We start from the raw sequence: 17,581 nt of genomic DNA, 5'->3' as shown, positions 1-17,581 counted from the left end.
GCGAATGGTCATCATTTGATCCTTTAATAAAGGAAAAACACTTATGGCAACAACAGGGATGACACCCCAGTGACCTCTAATAACATTAGAGATGTCCCACACTCACCTGTAGCCACTGTTTTTGAAGAGACGATAAATGCACTGGGAAAAATAAAGCTTACTTTGATGAGTACTGAGGTTATATTTTGCCTGTGCAATTAAGTTTAACGTTACACAGTCATAACTGTGTTTATCTACTCCCCATTAAATACTGTCTTTGAAACCACTATATAAACTGGATTGGGACTTTTGTCACAGCTGCAAAAGATGTGAAAAGTAATTTCTGACTGTTTGGTTTGGAGCATGATGCAAAAAAGGTGGATTAGCCAAATAAATTATATTGCTGCTTCATATTGTTACATTTAGCTTCTGCCTATTGTTTCCACCATTATCACTGCCACCTAAACATATTACAAAATTACTTCTTTCCAATTTATCAAAAAGAAAAACCTCAATTAAATCAATACACAAGTCAGACAGTGATGAATACAATATTCTAAACTGGATTTATTATGTCCAGACATTAATGTAATACATAAACACATTAGAAGGGGGAATATAGTAACAAGCAACCCATTAGCAGAAACAAAGCAAGTCTTTGAAATTTTTGTTCTATACTTACACATGAAAATGTCCCCAAAAGTTTAGTAGTTGTCAGTCAACATAGCAAGGATTTCAGATATAAAAAAAAAAACAAACAACTCATTAATGAGTTTTTTATAACCAAAGTGTTTGTTTTGGCTTTTTTTTTTTTTGTATTTTAATTTACTTTTAGGATAAAAAAGAATAACCGTTACCTCATGCAGTGTACAAAGGCTTTAAAGTAAATCCATTAATGCAAATGAAAGACTAACTCCTGAGGCTTTTTTTTTTTTAAATGCCAAGAAAACCTCAAGGAGTTTCACAAAATTACTTTCAACTAGTTTTCTTAAATCCTTTCTTAGCACTGAAGAAGAAACCTGTAACTTCCTTGCACTCCAGAAATTTATTCAGAGGTACTTCTTTCAATACAAATATGTTCTCGTAATATATTTGAGTTCTTTAGTTCACAAGACCTTCAAATGAAATTAACTGCAAAAATGTTTTCTTAGTGTTTTCCAATTATTAAGGTAAATAGTTGGAAGAAAGAAAAAAAAAAAAAGGAGAGTATCAGGATATCAACTGTATGTATACCAGATAGCAAAAAGGTGAATCTGAAAGACATAGTGATGGTGCACACGGGAGATGTGAAAGAAGGACTGAGGAAGAAATAACAGCAACAATCGACAGTTCCCCAGCTGAACTTTAAACCAAAGCCCTTGAAATCCACTCAGCGGATGACCAATAGCTGAAAATAAAGCGTGTTTATTAGCATGTCTGGCAAGCTGGACTATTGGGGAAGAGGCCGTACAATAGTCACAGTTAGAGCTGACTGCCTGACAATGCCGAGAATGTAAATGCTGCTCTAACAACTGCAGCGCATCCTCACCAGCGACACAAAGACCAAAAGACCCACCAAACGATGAGCTCCCGACAACAACGGGGTCACAATCACAGAGCAGTAGCTTCTATAGTAAATAATATAATATATGGCAAACAAGAGACGGAGTTAGCAAAACGTGTTATAAAAAAGTATAAAAGTTGTTTTTAAAAACTTTCTAAAAATTTCTTCTTTTGGGAAGGAGGACTCTATCTGTGGCCTGGCATTATTACAATAGCTGAAGTGGTTGTATCAGATTGCTGGTGATCGACTTCTTGCAAATCAGAGGCGCATTTGTAAAATGCCCCAGGGTGAATGCCTGAAAGCTGGCCAGACAGTCGGGGAATTTTAATATCTGCAGCAGAATCAGCTGTGTTTGTAGAGGGCGGACTAACACTTGGGTTGGAAATCTCTTTACTTGGTATGCAGAGGACAGTGTGACACAGAGGATCTAACAGACCGTTTCCAGTTCAGTCCCACTGTCTAGATCCCAAACACAGTCCTGAGTATATTTTGTGTTTCTTCCTTTTGAACCTGTCTCACTGGGGAAGGTGTTCAGTTGCATGCCTGATGAGCCGCGGCTTCGAGTCCCTGCCAAATCCATCAGCAAAGGCTACTCTCAGGAAAAGACATTTGAACTTGAAAAAAGAAAAAAAAAAAAAAGAGGAAAGTTTGAGCTTGGGTAAAAAACCAAATTGCTGTTCTTCAGGATTACCAAGCCCCAATTAATCATCCTGGGTTAATAAGCTATTTGACAGCAGACAAGTCCAGTACAGGCCCCTGCTCACACTGGCTACTAGCCGTGACCACTGTGAGGCTTGAGTTAAACGAAGTGCATCCCAGCTTCTACAGCCTGGTACTGCTGGGGAGGGACATCTTCTTGCTTCAGGTTCACCTGAAGGATCCTCCTGCCCTTTCTCCCCACTGGTACCCTATTCAGCAAACCACAAACTTGCAGTGAGCTCTAACAGTTCCATCTGCTTTGAAGCCCAAGGCAAATTGTACAGTTTCCATCCAAATCCTCAAATCTTCTTTCAATTTCTTCGATAGATTTTTTTTTTTCCTCATTCTGGGGCATGTTTTAAAGCCTAAGTAAAATGTGCTATTGTGTTTAGATATGAAAAGTGCCACAACAAGGGATGCAAAAGTCATCTCACCTTTCCCAGGTTTCAAAGTTAACAATGCTACTAACCCAAGCCCAAGTCAATCCCATCTGTTCTTTAGCCACCCAGTAAGGGCTTCGTAATCCTAAGAGTACAGTGGAGTTATTTGCTCTTCAAGCTGATCTGACCTGCATTCACCAAAAGCAATGTTCTCCTTCAACACTCACGTGTTCCAGAAATCTGACACAAACAACTCAAGAATGTATTGCAAATGAAACTTAACGTTACAAAGATTCATGATTTACAACAACATTGAAGATCTGTTTCTTTTTTATTTAGCAGTTGCTTCTGAACTCCTTTGCACTGCTCTGTAACTTCAAACCAGACACTTAACTACTCTGCCTCCTCACCTTTGACATTATCATCTCAGCCACAGGTTAAACCTTATTTTAAAAAACGATGTATGTGGAAATGCCATGAACCACAGAAGTAAAAGACTAAGCCTTAACATTCAGGAGAGCAGCATAACCTCTCTTGCCTTATCACCCCTTATATAGTAGGAGGGTAGGGTGGGGGTTTTTTTGTTTCTTTTGTTGTTTTTACCTTGAATATGAGCTTAATCCAAAAACCACATTCAGCTGTACATTTTCTGAGGCTTCAGAAGATGCCTTGTTCCCCCCATTTAAAAAGAAAAAGAATCAAGGTTAGATAGAAATGATTAAATACAAAGTTCTTATGGAGTCCACCATCAAAGGGTGGTTATCCAGAAGTAGTCATCTTCCTCGATCTTGATGTTTTTTTGTTTTTGTCTTTTTCTTTTTGTCCTCTGTTTTGGGTTTCAACGCACAGACACATGCGGACACACCAGCAATTGCTTTGGGTAAGTCAGTTCCCTTGTACCACTTATTCTTCTCCTTATCATAAACCTGGACTGTTTTGGAGAAGACCGTTTCTTCCCAGCTGTAGCCTCCAAGGATATAAATCTTGCCTTCCCAAACAGCCACCCCTGACTCACTGTTTGCTTGCAACAGAGGAGCAACTCTGGTCCACTGGTTACACTGAGGGCTGTACGACTCCACGCTCAGAATGTCAAAGCGAGCCATGGTTTCGATGTTGTCATCGCTGCCACCAATGGAGTAGATGCTGTCCTGTAAGGTGCACATGCTGTGCCACCCTCGAGCAGTGATCATTGGCCTCTTCTCCTCCCAAACATCCGTGCGGTAATCATAACACAGCAGGTTTTTTCTATAGGGGCCAATTTGGTAATCATGGCCTCCTGAAATGTACACAAATTCCTTGTAGACTGTTCCAGCGTGGCCGTAGGTAAACCTAGGACAGGCAAATAAAAATGATCCCACTTAATACTTACGGGTTTTATCAAGACACACAGCATTCAACAAGGACTGCTACTAAGGAAGAAAATAAAGATTAACTAAAACCAGAAGAATCCCTAATCCTGTTAGTTACCCAGTAACTATTCTTATTCATACTGCTTCGCCCTGCGCTGGGGAGTGCTGAGGTACAACAATTACTTTTTAAGGCATCCTTTTCATACCTGGTTGCTACAGAGCACTAAGATATGACAATCGCTTTTTAAGGCATCCTCTACAGCGTGTCATACAAGAGAAGTAACCCATCCTGCTCTAGCTGGCATGGCCTTCACTCCCATTTTCCTGCTCCAGTGCTTGGGTGGGATCAGTCTGAGAGGGCCAGAGAGGAAAAAATCCACATCTCAGCAAGGGTTTCTGTGACAAAAAGAGGAAATAATCTTGATACCTCTCAGACTTACCAGTAACAATTAACCAAGAAAAACCAACAAGACCAAAACTACTGCTGCCTTCCCCTTCCACAGCTTCAGCACCATGAATCACACTTCTTACCCACCAGTGTTCACAGCCCAGTTTAGCTGCAGTCATGATACATGTAGTGTTCTTTTCATAAGCTATCCATCTGTTCTACCACTTCTGCTGTACTGGTGATAACTTCTTTGGTGACCCCAAGACAAGGCAACAGACCTCAGTCAATTATAGATCAGAGTCCACGTTTGGAATGAGATGACAAAATGAGATGGTAGAAACCAACATCACACATGCTGTTTCCACAGGGCAGAGAGAAAACCCCTTTGATCAGCTATAAAAAAGCCACTACAAACCTCATTCTTGAGGCTGTTCTTAACTTCACACTAGGATATTCCTAACCAAACCCTTTTGGGCTCTCAGAAGTGGAACGCTAAAGTGAGGGACAGCCTCGGCTTCTTTGAACATACTCTTCCTGCACATGCCTTTTTTTCCTTTTCCTTGGCATGGGAGGTGTCAAAAGGCATAGCTGCAGCACCAGCCACAGCAAACTGGCTCACACACTGGTACAAAGAGCCCAAACAATTCAATAGCCATAGGGCTGCAGAGCAGTATACTCATCATGCTGCACTCACGAGCCTCTGCTACCATCCTTTGTAGTCAAGGACTCAAGACGACTCAACCTCTATGGCAGACAAACCTACGTTAACACTACTTTAGCCTGGAATGCTTTTGAACCATGCCTGAACACGCTCGAAACTCAATGTGGATAGAACCTTGAGCTGTTTTTATTTCGCATGGTAATAGTTAGTCTCAGCTACACAAATGGTATCATAACTTCTTCCACTCACCTAAGTGCCAAGCGCTTTTGTGCCAAGGGAAAAGGTGGAATAGAAAAGAAAACCCACATTTACCCTGAAAGCACAATACTTCTGAGAAAAGCTAAAATATACTTATTATTCTAGATGCCTACCAAAGCTTCTGATCCCTGACCAGTGTCTGAATCAGATATTTTAACAGGCTCCTGCTCCAAGAAACAGAGAAACCCTTAACACGCTTGGCGTAAGAATGCTGAGTGGCCAGACCAGACCTTGCAACTATAGGGGCTGGAGCACCATCCCTGGAGACCTTGAAGAGATGACTTCAGTATTGTACTGCTTCTTAGCCACTCAGGAAAAAGAAAGCAAGAAAAAAGGCAGGCAACTAAGGCATAATTATGAGACTTTATCCAAAAAGGCAAGTCAGAAATTCCACAGCTCACAATCTGCCTAACCATGGAAGCGCGTAACTCATGCTCGCTGCTTCTGTTTGGCATGAAATACCCTGAGCACGCACACTCCAGCTTTCGCACCTGCCAGAAATGCTACAGCTGGTGTAGCGTATACAGATGCTGCTCTGCCTTGATTGTGGTCTCTTACAGACAAGAACTGGGAGCATATGTCTCCAGTGGCATCCAGTCTGGTTCCTAGAGTCTTTGCTTCTCTATATACACAGGAATGGGTCTTTAAAAGTAGACTACCCATCTGGGAAGTAGGATGGACAGCTTGAATTCATTTCCTTTCTCAAACTGCACTTGATTTTAAACCCACTTCTAACCAGCAAGCTACCTGGAAGGGTGCGCAGTGCGCTCCACTGTGGAGGCAGTGTTTAAATGTTTTCCTACACTAACTGAAAAGTGGAATTCTCTACAGGTAAGCGAGCAATAGACATTTCGTCTCAAGCGCATGCAAGCAGTCTAGCACAGACAGCTACAGAAAAAACACTGATGCTTTTCTTTTTGCCTCAGTCAATAGCTGCAGGAGTAATCTGAAAGAGGCAATCGTATCTGAAGCATGAAATCGACCATCAATTTGTTATTTTGCAATATAGGGAGATTACCCGTTGAAATATGCTAGAGGTGTTTCACTTTGCCTGACTTCTGAAAAGCTCATCGGAAATTGCGCATACCCTGCTTCACATTAATAGAAAACTGCATGAAATCTAATGCACAAATTGAAAACAATCAGTAAGAATCCTTTCTGCAAGCCCTGTGGTTTAAACAGGGGCATTTCTTATCGTGCAACAGAACAGAACACTTCAATACAGTGGCTCCAGACATCCTCCAACAGAAAGCGTCAAAGCGTTTTGGCAGCATCATCTACAAGACTGGCCAGAAAAAGACAGAGGCGTTAAGGAGAAAGAAGTTTTGACTCAGAACATTGGCTAGAGCCAGCCGCCGATTTTTAATAACTTCCCTAGATATAATGCTGCAAAAATTACAGTTTCTGACACCGTAACACCATTCAGTAAATGCTAGAAAATCTACCATTTATTTTCTTAAGCAGAAGAACACTTGGCCTAACCCAGTAGAGCTTTGGGAATCCCCTACTCCAACCAAAGTCCAGGCGAGCTGTGGTTGCTCTGAATCTTGGTGTCCACCTGTTGCAACCCTGCGAGATTATTCATGACACAACGGGTAGAGCAGATACCATCATTTGTTAACCTGTTTCAACACATTTCCTCATACAACTGCTTTCAGTTGTTCTGCCAGACTTTAACCTAGGGCCGCTCAATTAATTTCCCTGATGTCTGCAGCAGACTTTTTCATGGTCTATTCAAGATGAGAACGCATTGCACCAACTTCTGCTCTGCCAAACTCGTCAGCCACCGCTGCTCCCTCCCGGGCTAGAAACTATGGCAGCAACTGCTCCCAAAGAGCCTGGGAAAATGGTGAAAAAAATAGAGGACCTCTCTGAAGAATGGTAAAGGTATCCCACAACCAAGGACTCGAATGAGAGTCAGGCAAAATTCACTTGTAGCAAACTTGGACCAGGTCCACCCTTTAGATAGCTTGGCTGAAGTTCTTCCACGTTAAGCATCTGCCTCAAGAGGCTGTGTGTTCTTCTTCAGTAAGACAACATTATTTCAGTCAAAACAGCTCAGCTCCTTCCAAGAAAGCGGTGAGGGAAAACGATGTGTTGTTTTGACCATGTTGGAGTGGGAAGGGGGCGGGGGAAAGACGAGATAAAAAAGAGCTTGCAAAGCTCTTCCTTAGAGGAGCACAACTCTGCTTGCGTACAGCAACACGGACAGAGGATTTGGCAGCGGGCAGGAGGCATGTGTATTCAAGGACGCAACTGTTGCCTTTCCCCTGAAAATCTCCACGCATGTGGCAAGCTACAGCCCTCGGGAAGAAAAAAAAATAAAACCATTTTCTGCACATTCAGAGCAGAAGCTTTAACAAATATAACCTCTGAGTGTTACCTTGCTGTAGGTGACCCTGCTCTGGCCGGGGGGTTGGACTGGATGATCTCCAGAGGTCACTTCCAACCCTGACCATTCTGTGATTCTGTGAGTCCAACCCCACACGGCTCAAATTGAACTACGCAAGCCTACACCCCAGAATGACCTCAATGTGTGCCTATCACTCCAGGGAATAGTCTTCCAGGCAGTGGCTGGCTTAGAGCAGTCAGAAACACCACCGGAGCTGTGGGCACAGAGCCTGCTTCTGGTGGCCATGCACCCAAGGGGACAAAAAAAACCTGCACGTGTTCTCTTCAGAGGGCAGAAGACAGAAAGACGCAGGAAACAAGACAGCTATGTCAGGACATGTTGCCTGATCAGGCTATCAGGAAGCAGAGGATTGGAGCTTCTGGTTTCCTCTGCATGAGGAGAAAAGACTTGCTGCTAGAATAGGCCTGGGGAAGATGTTATTTGGGTAAAACCAATAACTAAAATCAGTTTGAGGAACAAAAGCATGTGGTGGGGAGGAAAACAGAGATCAGATCAAGAGTATTTTGAAGGCCAGATAGTAATACACAGAAGGACCTGTAGCTAGCACGCTTTCTTCTAGTCTTGAATAGATCGCAAAATTCTCTCTCATCCTTCCTCTGCTGTCAGCAAATCCACCTGGAGGACATCAGGGAAAGACTGCCCAGATGCCTTCCAGCAGCCACCCACACCTGCCAGAGCCACATCTCTCTGAGCTCACGCGGCGTTCGCTTGTCCCTGCCTTCAGAAAGACTTCTTTGTGTTGGTCACCTCTGCACCAATTTTTGCCTTTTGCCACCTGCATAAAGTTCTTTTTGCTTTATTCCTTCTGTGCAGAAAACCAGCTCTTTCTAAGACTATACTGCCCAATGCCAGAGTTCTCAAACAGGAGAAAGAGGGCTGAAAAGACAAAAAATCTGAAAGTACTAAGTGTCCATTAAGATCTACCTAAGGACAAATTAACACACAGGAGAGCAGCTACATGGAAAAGTGGGAAACTCCCTAGTTCACTATGTGCTATGCAAACACCCGATCTGGCACAAGGGACAGTTAGCACGGGACAGGAACAGAGCAGGCAGGAGAGGATGCAGGACTATTTCTTTAAGATGCAGCAATAACTTAAATAGTCATTGTATTACAGCTTAACCCTGCAGTTTAGCATCCAACTAAGGCAATGTCAGTGGGGTCTGTCCTATAAGGGGGACTTTTGCCTAGTCCAAGCGGATCAGCGAGGCAATCAAATAAAAAATGAACGCACCCCCTCGCCCCTGTCATAGTTCATTTTTAAATGCTGCAGCTGCAAAATTCCCAAAGCCAACGCACATGTAGCAGTACGAACATGCAGAAAACACGCCCCTTTTCAGGCAGCTTACAGCCTGCAAGCTTCCCCAGGACCACTTATATGCTGGGAAAAAAAAAATCCATGCCTGTTCTACAGTGTTTTTCTAACAACACACAAGGCAGGCAGGTCGCATCTACACTTCTTTGAAAAATGTTTTTAAAAAAAGAAAAAAAAAAAAGCTGTGCTACAATTTCTATGAGACGTTACTGGGATCTTACAGATCACCCCAATTAACAGAAGGGCTTAGGAACTGAAGACGCTCAAACACAGCTTCCCAGGAAGGATTGTGGTGTTCAGCCTCAACTGCTAGATCTGTCTGCGTGAGCAGAAATAAAACGGAAAAAAGCATCCTGCTTCTGAAGAGCACTCTAGCCCAGCTGTTAGCCTGGATCAGACTCGCATTGCAGCACCGGCCCAAAATAGAACTGGGCAACAGGCTTCTGTGCCTTCACTGGCTGCCTATGGCTCTGCAGCTCTCCAGCTAAGGGAATAAGGAAAAAGCCCTGAACTCTCAAATCAAATTGCAAGTATCTTGTTCGCAATGTCACTACGAAAGCAAGCACTGCTGCTGAAGTTGCAGGTTTCAGACATCACGAAAATACCATTCGTACAGCCAATACTCCTGTAATTTCCATGAATGTGAAATATTGCTAAATCTGAACTGCCGTTTACAAATGAAATGCTATCGTACCATTCTTACAAAGTCACTACTCAAACATTGATCCAAATTAGAAGCAATGTCCTGTGGTGCCGTTACATGAAGAGCTGCAGTAGTAAAGACTCTCAAAAGTAGAGCAGCTAAGTTTTAACTCAGACTGAGAGAAAGAGAGGTCACATTTGCCTGGGTTATGTGTATTTGCAATACAGATAAATGTGGTTTATCTGCAACAGCCAACCTGAGCAGTCAAACAGAGAGAAACACCTTGCAAGGAAAACAATCACAACAAGGTTACAAAGTAAGGGCAAATAAATTACAAAAGCCTTTGATCAAGATCTGAACAGTGCCTCTGAAAACACTCAATTCCAAGTCACCTCAGGAAAAATATTTTAAGAATAGTAGAGCGAAATTACAAGGGCTCTTCCTCCCATCCTTCAGACGTACCTGAGGACAAAAACTAAATCCAATTGAGCTGACATGAGACACGCTGCCTGGAAGACATGGTTGCTCAAATACCAAATGCTGATATGGTTTGTTCCTTGCCGATACCATGTTGGTTACATATCCCCTCGCCTCCTTTCTAGGGATACCCATTCATCAGCTAAAGTCACACAAGCTCCGTTTACTACCCTTCTTCAAACATGGGATAACTTTCCAAACATCTCTATTACCTTGGCAATCCTGCTATATAGGACCATGAATCCTTCTGAGGACTGTAGGTCTCAACTGAAGAAAGTGCCCCATTTTCATTCCTGCCACCCACAGCTACCAGCATATCGGTAATAGCTCCCAGGTAGAAATCTACACGGCGTTGTCTCATGGAGGCAACCTGTCAAAAAAAATAACATGCTGACATTTTCAAACATCCGGTAAGCAAGCTGACTTAACGTATATTCACGTGTGAGGATAGAATTTGCTTCATCCCATTAGTTTGAAACGGAGAGCTACTGGTTTTCATCCACTATATTCCTAAAATATTTTTGGTTTTCTGCAGTGGCATGTTACATAGCACTCCTTTTCAAAATAAGGAGGCAACAGAAAGCATGTAAGAGACAGGTCACTCTATAAAGGTTTGTGTTACATGGGCCTCCTTCCAAAACTCTGCAAGAAACATAAATTGGAATCACTCAGAAACACAACAGAACCACACAGGACGATTGGTTCAAAATATGGGAACAGTGTAATATTTGAGAGGTCCTGCACTGGCTGCAGGGCTTTACAGCAGGACTGGAAGCAAACAGCTTGTTCTAAGAGACATTTAGCACAGAGACGTTTGGCAAGTGTCAAAGACATTTTCTTTTTACATCAGAACCATTTTTTGTTTATTTATATGTGCTACTGCTTGAGAAAGATGAACTCAGCAATCGCGTCTGCAAGTCCATTCTAGCATTATTCCCAAAAGTAGTCTTAAGACTTGCAGGCGGATGCTGACCAGGAATTTCACAGATGAGGTGCCCAATTCCCAAGTGAAGCTGAAAATCTGCCCCAAAGTCTTTTGCTGTGTGTGTAACTTAAGCATTCCCACAAAGGATTCAAGTAGTGGCTTTTTCAATTTAAATAACTCGATTTGCCATTTGCAAGTGTTGCTACGTTGGCTATTCTAACAAGCCCCGTCCTTCCACCGAAAAGAAGAAAACACTCTAAACATTAAGGACTTTAAACAGAGAAATAATACAGCTTAAGTCTCACCTTTATCCACTGGTTACAGCGGGGATCATACCTATATAGGAGATTTGAAGCTGCATCCCCTCCATTGTCTCTTGAGAAGCTGCCTCCGGCTATGAAGATGAAGCCTCCCAAGACTGCAACACAGTGGTGACTTCGCCTGGCTGGGAGAGGGGTTTCTGCTACCCACTGCCCTTTTCGGACGTCCAAGAAGCAGGTGTCATCACTCAGTTCCAGGCACCGTTCGGAAACCTCCCCACCCACAAAGAGGAGCCTCTCCTCGCAGGTCCGCAGGGCTGTCCGTTTGTTTTGCAGCACCGGCTGAGCCGTGACATTATTATGGTAGTTCACCGCTTCCTCTATGAACCCCTCGCAGTTTGCTTCTTTGGGAAGAAGAGAGCAGACAGCAGGCTTGACTCGATGGAGGAGATCACTTTTAGGTATCAAGGGAAAATGAATGTTATCCAGAACCTGGTAAGCCTCGTTCTCCCTTTCCGGGTACTGGGTCAGCCACTGCAAGGCAGCCTGCAGCAGGTCGTGCTCGCACTCCTGCTGCACGTTGCTGCTGTCCAGGTATTGGCACAACTTCTGCAAGGAAATGTTCTGCAGGAAGTCCGGGGTGAAAGACAGCGTGCCAAAGTTCTGCAAGATGAAAGAATCAATGTAGGAGTCAAGGCGCTTCAGGTTGTAAATCGAGGCTAACTCCTGCAGGTACAAATAGTTCTCCTCGCTGACTTCATTCTCCAGATACTCGCAACAGAAGTCGACCACCTTCCAGATCTGCAGCAGATGAGCTGTTTCCAGCACATAGTCGATATTGCCTCCATCTAAAGACAGCTCACTGCCATAAAGGAAATCCACCACAGCCTTAAGACCAATATAAGAGGCTCCAAAAAGTTCAACCTCTTTTTGGTGGGCTTCTCGCATACCAATGGTGAACATAGAGTTGAAGTAGTCACTACAAACAGCGAGGAGGTTCCGATGGGCAGGGACTCTCTGTTCATCCACCACGAGGACAATGTCACAGAAAAGGCCTCGGTGCCTCTGCTCATTCAGGCTCTGAAGAACTAGACTGGAGTGGTCATCCCATCGGTACACCTGGAAGAAACAGTGTCAGGCAGATGTTATCTTCACCGAGATAAATTTCAGTGTGCACTAAGTGTTTTCCCATTAGATGCAGCCATACACGAGAGAGAGCAAGCTTACTTGTGTTGCACATTTATAATAAATTCTGACTTGAAACGGTTGGCAAGCAACATAGTACGAGCCCAAGCTCCTCACTTTCACTTTGAAAGGACTACGCAGACTTTTACTGCTTCCTACTCCCCTTTTTTGTTATAATTTACTTCTACCTCCTCCACAATGCTGCATCCAAACCTCCTCCCTGATGATTTATGCAGGCACAATTTTCTGAAACTCTTCCACTCATTGTCTTTGAGACATCTTGCTGACATTTCCTTTCTTACTTGTCCCCCAAATGACTCCTTACAGAGTTCTTCTCAACTAAGCTACTCACTAAATATTTGGAGTGGGAGACACGCATGCAGCAGGATGACAGATTTTCATTCAGCCCGTGTATTGTTTGGGTTAGTGCTTCCTTGACAGCTACCCCCCCTCTTAAATCTTTTCAGAACTCTGCATTTCTAAGCTAGTTAGGGTAAAATCCTCTCTTTCTCTCCATATTATTCCAGGCACACACACTGCATTCAAAAATAATAGCTGTTTATTTATGTGCAAAGCCACACATGTGGATAACTTACTCCCAAAAGACTTTTACTTGCTTCCAGAAGCCAAGGTAGCTTTTGTTTTAATGAATACATCTAAATATTTTTCTTTTTAAAAAAGGGGAAAATGCCCTCAGAACATGTCCATTAAGTGCCCTTCTGGGATCCCTCTGGTCCAGACATTCTTCCCACTAGCTCTGTACGTGCCACAGAGCTTTTGAGGCAACGAGCATTTGCCTCTTTCTCGCAGACTCGCGTTACCAGTCATAAGAAGAACAAAAATGGAAACTTTTTGTTACCCCTTGAATGTCCTGCAGAACACACGTTGAAGGGGCTGGTCACCCCAGTATGTCAAGTGATGCAGCTTTTAGGACCATCCTTCCGGAGGAATGGCATGCTTGATGGTACAGTCAGTTACCTTGTGATCTCTCTTAATAAAAGCCAGGTTAAGTTAAATGCAAATACATAACTTTAATTACCAAATCCAAAACAGGCAGAGTTGCAGAGCCTGTAAGAACATGTAAGAGAAATGAAAGGAGGTGGAAAGGAAACACATCTTTGTATCGTACCTAAGTCAGCTCTGAACAGCTCTGGCTGTCGGACTCTGGGTTCCACACCCTCAGACTGCATTCCCACAAGTGACACCCTGAAAAGGTGTCTCAGTCCATATCTACATTGAAAACAGTCACACAGATGACCTGAGGTCCTTTCAAGCCTCTCAGGCGCTCAACCTTTCCTTCACCAAACTGTTGCTTCTCCTAGAGATCCTAACTATCCGTGGCTTTCCTGGTTTCCCAAACAGAAAGCACATGATTATTGCTGTCTGGCTAAGCCATTAACGGGTTGGTTAAATCACAGTGAGACAACCCCTCTACCCACCTGGACGGGAAAGGTTTAAGTCCTAGAGCCAAGTCTTTTCCCCAGCATGCAACCCTCGCTCTAGATATGCACTCTGTGTACATAATTAGGTAATTGTACTTTTATATGATGAGATAACACAGGCAGCTTACCACTGTCCAGACATGATGGCAGCCAATCATCCTGAGCTAATACCAACCTTGAGAGCCTGACCTTCCATGTCTGCCTTTTAGCGGTCAGTGGTACAGCGACAGGCAGTCCGCCAAAGATGAGACCCAAATTAATAACCAAATAGGCTGCTCTTAGCGTGATATCCAAGTGGTTTCTCTTTAGATTTGCTTACGCTCTTTTCTAAACAATGGAGACCAAGCTGCCAAAAAGCCTTCTGTTGGAGTAACTTGGTACATGCAAGTGTACAAAGAAGAGGCTTCAATAATTGTAAATTTTCGGGGACAAAACTCTTTAATTTGCCTTATACTCATTGCTGCATCATATTTCTGAACTTAAAATGGAATCTATGGCATAGACAACAAAGTAACTTCCACTCAACAATAAAACTGCCAGAGATCTGTAACAGAAAATGGGGTTTAAGGACTGTAAAGTTTTTAATCTTAATTTTTCTGAGGTTAAGAAATGCTGATACCATACAGGAGCCCAAGCATAGACCAGGGGATGGAGGAGGTGGGAAGAAGAAATAGGGCAAAGGACAAACTATACATTTGTGGCAACTATGATAAAGGATAGTGGATGAGCAGACAATAACTAACACCTTACAGCTCCCTCTTCTGAATCATGGGGGATAGTTATTGGATTAAACCAAAAACGTATTCCCTCTCATCTCTGTAAATTGGCTGATCATTTCTCTCTAATATTCTCTAATACCACCATCGTGCATACAATATTACACTGGAATATAAGATTTGCCAGAGATCCCTATTTGCTCAGCTGGCTGTCGAGTCAGCAGCATAATCCTGACCGCAAATACGCCTGACAACTTGTACTCCTAAAATCCTTGTTGCCATGTAGAACTGCTGCTGCTTCAGAAATCAAGCATAAAATCATTACGTATGGCACTGGATGGACTCAGAATATATTAACATATTTCAGCCACTTAGCAAGTTCATTCGTTCAGTGAGCAAATAACAGAAGCTGATAGCTGCACATTTCAAAATGAAGACTAATTTTATACTAAACACGAACATATTTCTCAAGCTATTTATACTCTGTAGAACAGCTTTAGCATTATCTACTAATTCTAAGTTTAACAGATAGTGACAGCTGCTGTCTAAGCAAGAAAATAAAACAATGCTGTCAAGTTAATTAATTTTTAATGTGATGAATTATTATTACATTCAGACTAAACCATTTAAATGGTAGACAGGATCAGCACTCAGGGAAAGAATACATTTGTAGGGATGCATTTAAAAATTAGTCCTATTTATCTTTTCTCAATTGTATTAGAGCAGTATTTTAACTTATTTTGCATTCAAAGATCTGATTTCTTCCAGCTTGTTAATGCAGTACCACTACTCGTCAGTGATGCAAAAGAAAATGAGATCTGTCTCATTCAACTTTCCTAAGACAGATACAGGCACTGCAAAGTTTTTCTCTTCTAGCTGTTGTTGGTAGTACAAGGTACTTGCTCTGCAGCATCTGTAAGCTAGCGCTCGCACTGGAACGGAAAAGCAGTTTTCACTGCTATGAAACAAAGTGAACATAATAATTACAGCTGATATTAACATCTTATAAATCTTAAGTCATCATCCTGATGACCTGCATAAAGAGCTATGTAAGATGGACTTCTGCGGATTCCCAACTAAAATCAGTGTATTTGTGCAGAGATTCTATACTCAGAAAATTAACCTCACAAACCTAAGAAAACATCTCAAGTTCATGGAGTAACCACTGTTTGCAGGATCCAGACTCCCGTCTTGTACAAAACAAAGACTAAATCTAAAGAATAATCCCAGCTTTTCTTCTGTAACTAGCTTGGATTTCATGAGATGGATCAGTACAAAAAATTCCCAAAATAAACGCATTGTATTTAATGACTGAATTTTTGGTGTAGAGAAAATACTGTGCTGCGATGATGTGGGTTTCTTTTTTAAGTTATGAGTCATGATGAGCAGATGCCCATTTGCTGCTGCTGCCTTTTTTTTTTTTTTAATCACTAGGTAGCAATTTCTTCTAAGAAAAAATATTTGAGCAGGTAGACCACCATTTTCAACCTCTTTTTAAAAGCTCAGAATATTCACATACTTCCAAAACAGCCCATCCAAAGGACAGCCTTTACCCCCCCTTCTTATTATTTCTGTAACTTGCTTTTTTGGTAGGCAACACAAAATGTACAAACCTTTGAGGATTCACTTATCTTGTGTGGCCGACAAATTCTGCTTTGCCTGGTTCCCTCCATGACAGCCTCATCCACAGCACTTCTAGAACAAAAGCAAAGAAAGATGTTAGCAGCGCACCAATCCTTTCAAGAGTGTGAAAAACCATATTGTGTTGAATAAATAACATGATTGAGAAGACCTGCACACACTAATCTGCAGCTTTAAAATGTCTGAGTTAAAAAAAAATAAATAAAAATTTGCTCCCTGATGTTGTTTCCTCCTGTTATTAATTCTTGGTTGTGTCAACAAGTCGGGTGTATGCCAGCCTATAATCAAAGACCAGCGCACGTATTATTGATGGCAAGTTATTTACTTACTGCTAGCCCTCGCTGCGGCTGCCGGGGGGGCAACCCTTCCCCTTCCCCTTCCCCTTCCCCTTCCCCTTCCCCTTCCCCTTCCCCTTCCCCTTCCCCTTCCCTTTCCCCTTCCCCTTCCCCTTCCCCCGCCCGCCGCTCCCCGCTTGGGAGCCCACCGCCCCCCCGGGGCAGGGCTGCGCCTCGGCCCCCGCTCCGCTCCCGCGGGCTACATTCGCCGGGGAGGGGGGGGGGGGAAAGAAAGAGGGGGGGGGAAGCAGACCAAAGCAATAACTAATACCGGGAGGCGGTCGGGGGAAGGGGCCTCGCAAGCGGCTCCTCCGTCCGCTGCAGCCGCAACGCTCCCCGCGGCGGAAGCGGGGGGGTTCCCGCGGCGCCGTGTGCCGTCCCCGCGGGCGGCCCCGCCGGAGAGCCCGCGGCCGGCCCGGGGAACGGCGGCTGGATGGAGCGGGGAGGGACCGCGGCGGGGCGGCAACCGGCGGCGGAGCCGGGGGAGGCGCCGCGGGGCAGGGCCACGGCGCCGCCGGTCACCCCGCAAATGGCGGCCGGGCTCTCGCTGCCGGGACACCCCCGCTTTTCCCCCGGGAGGGCCGGGGGGGGGTTTCCCCGGCGCAGGCCGGGGCGGGAGGGTGCTGGCGGGGTGAGGATCGCGGCGCCGGAGCGCGGAGGCATCAGCGGCCGTGCAGGCAGCGCCACCGCCGCAGCCGTGTCGGGGGCTGTTGGAGCGAGGGCGGGATGCTCGGCGGTGTCACGGTGTACAGCGGCGATGGACTGTGCGGAAGGGGGGGTGGGGGGGTGGATGTGTCCGTTACGGTACAGCGAGAAGCCCGGTCACCATCTCATACTCCTTGCGCGGACGGGAATCTACCTGACTTCAAAAACGCCAAGCGCGGCAGCTGGCACCTCTTCAGCAGTGCGTGCTGCTGTGGGGCTTCTCATCGATTAGGGCCCAGGAGGCTTAAAAGTTAATAAAAGCCACCT

The 17,581-nt window shown here is 44.1% G+C and overlaps 1 protein-coding gene across 1 annotated transcript; it reads right to left on the bottom strand.

The window, feature by feature from the left end:
- Window positions 1–781: 781 nt before the first annotated feature.
- On the bottom strand, window positions 782–16,428 carry KLHL36 (kelch like family member 36). Its single transcript, XM_082489391.1, has 4 exons — window positions 16,247–16,428; window positions 11,336–12,409; window positions 10,318–10,475; window positions 782–3,930 (listed from the first exon to the last, which is right to left on the bottom strand). The coding sequence occupies exons 1-4, from the start codon at window positions 16,304–16,306 to the stop codon at window positions 3,375–3,377; spliced, it is 1,848 nt and encodes a 615-aa protein (XP_082345517.1). The 5' UTR covers window positions 16,307–16,428; the 3' UTR covers window positions 782–3,374.
- Window positions 16,429–17,581: the final 1,153 nt, after the last annotated feature.

Source organism: Vanellus vanellus (assembly GCF_965231255.1).
Source record: "Vanellus vanellus genome assembly, chromosome: 12".
Lineage (NCBI taxonomy): Eukaryota > Metazoa > Chordata > Aves > Charadriiformes > Charadriidae > Vanellus > Vanellus vanellus.
This window is presented reverse-complemented; position numbering and strand designations above follow the sequence as displayed.

Bases quoted from the DNA above. Each gene is read 5' to 3' on its own strand.
- KLHL36 (XM_082489391.1), bottom strand. From the start codon at position 16,306: ATGGAGGGAACCAGGCAAAGCAGAATTTGTCGGCCACACAAGATAAGT. The intron at 12,410-16,246 runs GTTTGTACATTT...TGTTTCTTCCAG, and splicing joins AGATAAGTGAATCCTCAAAG to GTGTACCGATGGGATGACCA. The intron at 3,931-10,317 runs GTAATAGAGATG...TGCCTGTCCTAG, and splicing joins TATATAGCAGGATTGCCAAG to GTTTACCTACGGCCACGCTG.